The following is a 9,103-nucleotide window of genomic DNA, read 5'->3' on the forward strand; positions in this document are numbered from 1 at the left end:
GGATGTGGTATAGGGTGTGTCAGGGATGTGGCTCATGATTTGCCTGTTATTAAGTTACAGTTGATAAGTACAGCAGTTAGTAATTAATAACAGCAAAAATACAGCAATTCTGTAGCTGTAATTACCATAAGATAATACAGTCGATAAGTACAGCAGTTAGTAATACATAACAGCAAAAATACAGCAATTCTGTAGCTGTAATTACCATAAGATAATACAGTAGATAAGTACAGCAGTTAGTAATAAATAACAGCACAAATACAGCAATTTATTTACCTGTTACCACAAAGTACAGCAGTTAGTAATTAATAACAGCAAAAATACAGGGGTTAGTACCACACAATACAGACATGAGTGTTATCAATACTCGTACGGTAGAGGAAACTGACTCACATATCCTGTACATCCATGTGTCGTCTTCTTCACTACTGAGTTGACAGACAGACACACCTCTATCTTATCTGATGGCTAGAAACGTCTCCCTTAGTGGTAGGAGAGGAATAATGCTGTTTAGTTATGTCGTCTCGGTGAAATAAGCTTAGGGTGTCTAATATTGAGGTGGAATAAGCTTAGGGTGTCTAATATTGAGGTGGAATAAGCTTAGGGTGTCTAATCTTGAGGTGGAATAAGAGTAGGGTGTCTAATATTGAGGTGGAATAAGAGTAGGGTGTCTAATATTGAGGTGGAATAAGCTTAGGGTGTCTAATATTGAGGTGGAATAAGCTTAGGGTGTCTAATATTGAGGTGGAATAAGAGTAGGTGTTCAATATTGAGGTGAATGCTTTAGGTGTCTAATATTGGGAGGTGGAATAAGCTTGGGGTGTCTAATATTGAGGTGAATAAGCTAAGGGTGTCTATTATTGAGGTGAAATGCTTAGGTGTCTAATATTGAGGTGGAATGCTTAGGTGTCTAATATTGGAGGTGAATGTTTTGGGGTGTCTAATATTGAGGTGAAATAAGCTTAGGGTGTCTAATATTGAGGTGGAATAAGCTTGGGGTGTCTAATATTGAGGTGGAATAAGGTTGGGGTGTCTAATATTGAGGTGGAATAAGGTTGGGGTGTCTAATATTGAGGTGGAATAAGCTTAGGGTGTCTAATATTGAGGTGGAATAAGAGTAGGGTGTCTAATATTGAGGTGGAATAAGCTTAGGGTGTCTAATATTGAGGTGGAATAAGAGTAGGGTGTCTAATATTGAGGTGGAATAAGAGTAGGGTGTCTAATATTGAGGTGGAATAAGAGTAGGGTGTCTAATATTGAGGTGAATAAGCTTAGGTGTCTAATATTGAGGTGAATAAGCTTAGGGTGTCTATTATTGAGGTGAATAAGCTTTCTAGGTGTCTAATATTGAGGTGAATGTTTGGGGTGTCTAATATTGAGTGTGGAATAAGCTTAGGGTGTCTATTGAGGTGGAATAAGCTTGGGGTGTCTAATCTGAGGTGAATAAGCTTAGGGTGTCTAATATTGAGGTGGAATGTTTAGGTGTCTAATATTGAGGTGGAATAAGAGTAGGGTGTCTAATATTGAGGTGGAATAAGAGTAGGGTGTCTAATATTGAGGTGGAATAAGAGTAGGGTGTCTAATATTGAGGTGGAATAAGAGTAGGGTGTCTAATATTGAGGTGGAATAAGCTTAGGGTGTCTAATATTGAGGGGAAATAAGCTTAGGGTGTCTAATATTGAGGTGGAATAAGCTTAGGGTGTCTAATATTGAGGTGGAATAAGCTTAGGGTGTCTAATATTGAGGTGGAATAAGCTTAGGGTGTCTAATATTGAGGTGGAATAAGCTTAGGGTGTCTAATCTTCACTATACAGTATTGGGGTTATGCACAATGTATAAAAATTAATAAATATATACATCTGCTGGAAATAGAATATATACATTATATACATTATTACTTAAGATATAAACACACAATATGTACAATATTTATGATTAATGGTTAGATATTATTTATACATACATACACACACATGCTGTACACATACTTACATACAGTATATACACACTCACATGCTGTACACACACACAAATCCTTGACCACCAGAGGGCCAAGACCTACCAGGTGCTGCTGCCCCTTGGCCATGTTCGGCCCCTCTCCCCGACCCATCCTCACCACCGGGATATTAACATATTCAAAAGTGATAATTTCGTTTCGGATAAAAGTGGAATCAGTGATGAACAGTGATGAACAGTGTTAAATAGTGATGAACAGTGTTTAAGTCAGTGAATTCAGCACCAGACAGTACCAGTGAGAGCCGTGTCCCACCAGTGAGATAAGCACCCCTGGGAACTGACCACCATATTACGACCAGGTGGTGCTAATCAGTCCACCCTGGGAACAACAGTGGGTCTGCTTCACACCTGACTATGAGATAACACAATACCATGTGGCAGAGCGAGGTACTGTGACACCACACCACCCGGTGTTTCCATGACCATGTGAGGTCCTTCATATCAACACCCGAGGACGAGTTACTACACCACGTGAACACCTCACCACCCGGTGTCTCCATGACCAGCCCAGGCCCGGGCCATCAACTGTAAACTATAATAATTTGTATGTTCAATAATTGTTCCTTCTTCTTTCAGTAATGACAGCTTGTGCTAAACGACCCACCCCCCCATGTCTTTGTATGTAATAATTCATTTTTGTCCAATGTACATGTTCAGCCTTTGGGCTGCACAACTTTCTCAATAAACCTTAATTATTATTATTATTTATATACAGTATACACACACACACACTCACATGCTGTACACACACACATACATACTTATACACAGTATACACACACACACAATTATACATACATACACAAACACACTAAAATTACACAAACACACACCAAATTACACACACACACACACACACACACACTGTCGTATTTTAAAACTAATACAGTAAATTACAAAACTATGGCTCAGTTGTGGTCTATTAGAGTTAAGATAAAAAAACTGGTTACAGAAATAGTATTAACTGTTGTAGACGCCATGACAGTCCCCTTTGGCCGGTCGCCCAAACTTTGTAAATAACCTCCACTTGTTATTAAAAGATTATTAATAGATTATGGACTTACTCAACTCTAACCTAACCTAACCACATCCTTCAAACTATAATAATTTCATAAACAAATCTTATTTCCTCATAAATTATCGTCAATATCAACGGTTCATTTCCTCAGCACCACACTGAACCATCCTGTCAGGCACCTCAAGATTAAGCACCCCTTCAGCTTAACCTAACCCAGCTTATTTCACCTGACTAAACACCCCCTCAGCTTAACCTAACCCAGCTTATTTCACCTGAAGATTAACCACCCTAACCTAATGCTATTTGGGGGGGGGGAGGAGGTTGGGTTAAGGGTGCTTAATCAGGTGAAATAAAGCTTGAGGGGGGGGGAGGGGGGGCGAGGGGGTGCTTAATCAACAGCTAGCTATCTCTCTCACCCACTTGACTCCTGATAAACTTTAATCACATTACATAAAGCTTAAATCAGCAGAGACACTGACCACTGTTGTTAACGGTTTAATATAACACACAGTCTAGCCTAACTCAAGCTTAATTTAATCTTACCTTACCTAATGTACCTTAACCTAACCTAAGCTTAGTCTTACCTAATGTACCTTAACCTAACCTAAGCTTAGTCTTACCTAATGTACCTTAACCTAACCTAAGCTTAGTCTTACCTAATGTACCTTAACTTAACCTATCCTAAGCTTAATTTAATCTGACCTTACTTAATATACCTTAACCCAACCTAAGCTTAATCTTACCTAATGTACCTTAACCTAAGCTTAATTTAATCTTACCTAACCTAATTAAATCTTTAAAACTAGTTAAATTTAATAAAGTTCTACATTAATGTTTATATAAAAATCGTAATATAAATCTTCTATACATTCTTGGGCACCGAGCCTTTCTGATTGGCACTGAGCCTTTCTGATTGGCACTGAGCCTTTCTGATTGGCACTGAGCCTTTCTGATTGGCACCGAGCCTTTCTGATTGGCACCGAGCCTTTCTGATTGGCACTGAGCCTTTCTGATTGGCACCGAGCCTTTCTGATTGGCACCGAGCCTTTCTGATTGGCACCGAGCCTTTCTGATTGGCACCGAGCCTTTCTGATTGGCACCGAGCCTTTCTGATTGGCACTGTGTGGTGTTTCACTCACTGAGGTTGAAGCAAGACTGAGCTTATGGTGACGATTTTACACCTATGTCATTGGTGGTGGTGGTGGTGGTGGTAGTGGTGGTGGAGGTGGTGGTGGTGGTGCTATCATGCCCTCCCTCCCTCTTTCTCCAACATATCTCCCTCCCTCCCTCCCTCACCTCCCTCCCTCTCTCCCTCACCAGCTGCCAACTAACACATTCTCAAATAAATATTCCCAACCTTACATCACCACACTCCAACCCAACCCCACTAACCCCTCCCCCTCCCCCGACCTCCCCACCCCCCCTCCTTCCCTCCACTACCCCACTCCAAATGAGAGAGAGAGAGAGAGAGAGAGAGAGAGAGAGAGAGAGAGATTGATTCACTAAAATTATCATGTATACCCATAAAATGGCCCCACACACACACACACACACACACACACACACACACACACACACACACACACACACACGTAAGGCTTCTCTTATACAAGGTACTACGGGTCAGTCCCTCTTGGTACTCAGTCATACCGGACTCTTGAGGACTATTGGGTCAGCGCCATCTGGTGGATTATCTCAAACTATTTATGTCATTGTTTGTGTTATTAATGTAAGGTAAGATAATTGGGGAGGAGGAGGAGGGGAGGAAGGGGGAGGAAGGGGGGAGGAAGGGGAAGGAGAGCAGGAGAAGGGTAACCAGATACACCTCAATACACTGGGTCAGGTGACATAAAGTGGCGTTAAATTCAACTGGTTGTGACCAAGAGACCAACGAGTAATAAATATAATGTGAGTTTTTGTATCAGCACTCACGTTAACCTAACCTAACCTACCCTAACCTATCCTGACCCAAACTTATCCTATCCCAACCTATCCTAACCAAACTCTAACCTATCCCCACATCAACAAAAATAAACAAGTCACCCGTCCCCTTACCATGATGTCAACACAGTATAGACGGTGTGACAGATGATAGCTCTAGTGACTGCATCTATCTGGGAAGGTTACAGGTCTGGGAGGAACTATATCTTGTGTCACCTGGTCTTGGTTCAATCACTACGGTAGGTTAGGTTAGGGTGTCTAATCACCAGGTAAAATAAACTAGGGTGTCTAATTATCAGGTAAAATAAACTTCCTCAATCAAAACGTCCTCAAGCTTCCAAAAATGGTAAGTAATAGTTATGAAACAACTCGTTCATGACCAGTTATATACAGTAAAGGATTAGAACTACCTCGTTTAAACACTTATGGCAATTAGACGTGACTAGTTCAGTTTTCAGAGAATTAGGGATTAGCCAAACATGTGTGAACGTTATCTTGTGAAGAGTTATATTGGAATACGATTTTAAGGGTGTACGGACAAAACCCCTACGGACAAAACCCCTACGGACAAAACCCCTACGGACAAAACCCCTACGGACAAAACCCCTATGAACAAAACCCCTACGGACAAAACCCCAGTCGCTTTGTTGGTCTGTCTGTCGCTCGGTCGGTAGAAACCTGTTGGGGTTTTGTCATGGATTCGGTTTTAAGACACCCCCACACACACACACACAACCACACCCACACACACCCACACACACCCAACCACACCCACACCCACACCCACACACGGTCACCATCAACCACACCAAAACCGTAGTCATGCACATCAATATCGCCACCACTCAAGCCCCAGCAGTCACAGTGTGTGCCATCCTCTCCAGCTGGTGCAGTCTGCCAAACTCCTGGGTGTAACTATAGACCACAAACTGGACTGGAAGGCCCATGTAAATAACACAGTCAAGGCAGCCTCGTACCGTCTCTACGACGACTCAGGTCACTTGGGACACCCACGCCAGAGCCGAGGACCATCTACAACGCCTTTATTCTCCCCAAACTAACGTATGCGTCACCAGCCTGGTCGTCTTCTCTCAACTCCACCCAACAACGTCAGCTAGAGAAGGTACAGAAAAGGGCCTGCAGAATCATGCTCGGCGCAGAATACTACACCAGCGCTCTCTCCACCCAAGAGATGCCATCCCTCAGTGACCTCCACCACCAAGCACTGGCAAGGTTTGGCCGTGGACTATTGCACCATCCTCGCCACCTGCAGCCCTCCGCACTGATAGATATAAGAACAACACCATCCCATTGCTAAAACAACTCCTGTACTGTACAGCCCTGTAAATGTATTCAACGCATATCATTATGTCTAAATCAAATGTAAGTCTGTATATTTTATGCCACCGGCTGCAACTATATTAATAAACTGTTTATTATTATTATTATTATTTATTACACACACACCGATAGAGACACACACACACACACACACACACACACACACACACACAGATGCCCAGCTGACTGGAAGACCTCTTATGTATCACCAGTGCCCAAGTCAACCAGCCCACAATCCTTAAATCAGCTACGACCTATTGCAATCACCCCAATACCCAGCCTAATCTGTGAAGGCTTTGTGTTTGACTGGGCTTATGCTGATATTGCAGGAGTCGTAGACCCTCAGCAATTTGGCAACATGAAAACTTCCTCCACCACTCACTGTCTTGTCAGCTTTCTCGATTACATATACCGCCATCTCGAGAAACGAAAAACGTCTGTAGCTGTCGCCTTCATTGATTTCACTAAAGCATTCGACCTAGTCGACCACAATATAATCATCAGCAAAGCTATTGACCTCGGGCTTCGGAGAAGTCTTATACCATGGCTTACAGACTTCCTCAGTGACCGACGCCAAGCTGTACGCTTCCGAGGGGCTGTCTCCACCTTTCAGTCACTCACCTGTGGCGTCCCCCAAGGCACCAAGATGGGACCACTCTGCTTCCTTATGCTCATCAATGATGCCCTAAGAGAAACCCCTGCTCGCTGGAAATATGTCGACGACTCCACCATTGGGATCAGCGTCAACAATTCTGCTCCCGACTATACCGCCCTTCAGGATTTATTGAACAGTCTCCAAAACTGGGCCACCCACATGTCACCATCAACCATACCAAGACCATGGTTATGCACATCAACCTCTCCTCCGACATTGTCCCACCTCCTTCCATTACTTTAGGTCCGAACACACTCCAGGTTGTAGATTCCACGAAGCTCCTCGGCGTCACCATAGACAACAAACTAAATTGGAAACCACACGTCAGTGAAGTTGTCAAATCCTCCAGTTTCCGTCTCCACCTCCTCCGCCGACTCAAGTCCCTCGGAGTTCCTGCACACGAGCTCCTCAGTGTATACACAACATTCATACTTCCCAAGCTCACCTATGCCTCCCCCACCTGGTCTTCCTCCCTAAATGCCACACAACGTAAACACCTAGAAAAAGTGCAAAAGAGGGCATGCAAGATTATTCTCTCCCCTTCCTACTCCACATATCAAGAAGCGCTCAACACACTGACCCTTTCGACTCTCACTGACCATCACCACGACCTCATCTGCAAATTTGGTAAGAAGCTTCTACACCATCCTCGACACCGGCTCCTACTACCACCTGAGATCCCTAGTCCGAGAATTGCCGTTCGACACCACAACCGCATCCAGCCCATACGTGCACGAACTGATCGCTATAAGAACAGCCCAGTCCCAACCATTGTAAAAATTATCAATAACTTGTAATAAACCAGTGTATTCACTCCCAGTAAACACTACTTCCTGCACTGTCACTATGTTGAAATGAACTGTAGTTTGAGCTTTTCCCCATCTAGTTACTATATGTCTTATTTGTGTCACTTATGTTACTTGTATATTATTTGTAATTCATAACCCATTCCCCAAATATGTAACTGTATATTTTCACCTTCTGGCTGCCAAGCTCTTTCAATAAACCGTTAATTATTATTATTATTATTATTATTATTACATACACACACACAGATAAAAGTACATACAGACCTTAACCAAGCATAACCAATTCTAACCTAACCAAATCTAACCAATTCTTACCTAACCTAACCAAACCAAGTCTAACCAATTCTTACCTAACCTAACCAAACCAAATCTAACCAATTTTTACCTAACCTAACCAAACCTAATCTTACCCATATGGCTAGACATTCACTAAGACACAATAAGTTAAGATAAAGACTTGAAGATTAATTAAGGAGAGAAGCGTTACTATGGGGCGTCTTACGAGTCACAATAATAACAACTTTACAGAGTTTCCGTCAACAATTTATCGTTCAAGATATTTTTTTTTACTCTTCAATTTAAATTAAAGAATGAATAAAATTTTAATCATAGCGGCAACTTTTATTTTGATTTACTTTACGATAAATTAAAGAAAAGTAATTTTAATCAACTTCTGGATCACCTGAGATTAACAAGGAATGATTTCAAATTAACTAATGATAATTATTAATGAAAACTGTACAGAAAAGATTAATTTATACACTAATTTCCTTAATAAAAAAGTATATTAAAACTATTGTTAACTCTGGAAATATTAACCAAAATACCATCAATAAATATCACCTCTATAGTAATTAGAGCTCATTAATAGTCTGGGGTAATTAATATAGACAAAATACAATCAATAATATCTTAAAATATAATTAATTAAGAAACATAGATGAAATATATCAAAAAAAAGTCATATACGAGATTAATAATGACACTATATTACACATCTACTATATGGTTATTAATACCCTAGTGACTATTTTAAGTCTATTATACCTAAAAAATAGATAAAATACCCCTAAAATACCCCTAAAATACCCTAAATATTACTTAAATACACAAGAGATATATCATACCTCTATATTTATTAATTAACAGTTATATATAGTGTCAGGTGTAGTTAATAGAGAGTAATTACCTTATATTGATAGTTATTGGGTAGTTAGTGGGTTAATATAGCCGTAATAGAGGTTAAAATACCTTAATATTCAGGTTATTTGTGGTTAATGTCGCCTTGTTGTCCCAGCTGAGTCTCTATGAATTTCTTAATAA

The 9,103-nt window shown here is 41.0% G+C and overlaps 1 protein-coding gene across 4 annotated transcripts in view; it reads right to left on the reverse strand.

Moving 5' to 3' along the window:
- The window catches only part of LOC121865970 (atlastin-like), a 33,046-nt gene extending 23,943 nt beyond the window's left edge, over positions 1-9,103 (reverse strand). For 2 of the 4 annotated variants that reach the window (XM_042365536.1, XM_042365535.1), the window contains exons 1-2: positions 9,032-9,103; positions 394-482 (exon numbers count right to left, since the gene is read on the reverse strand). In XM_042365536.1, the coding sequence (XP_042221470.1) occupies positions 394-410 (17 nt within the window). In that variant the 5' untranslated portion in view covers positions 411-482; positions 9,032-9,103. Of the gene's footprint in view, positions 1-276; positions 358-393; positions 483-9,031 lie in introns of those variants that run through there. The other 2 variants (XM_042365537.1, XM_042365538.1) reach the window with 2 other exon arrangements.

The sequence above is a fragment of the Homarus americanus genome, unplaced genomic scaffold, assembly GCF_018991925.1.
Source record: "Homarus americanus isolate GMGI-L3 unplaced genomic scaffold, GMGI_Hamer_2.0 scaffold40764, whole genome shotgun sequence".
In the NCBI taxonomy this organism is placed as follows: Eukaryota; Metazoa; Arthropoda; class Malacostraca; order Decapoda; family Nephropidae; genus Homarus; species Homarus americanus.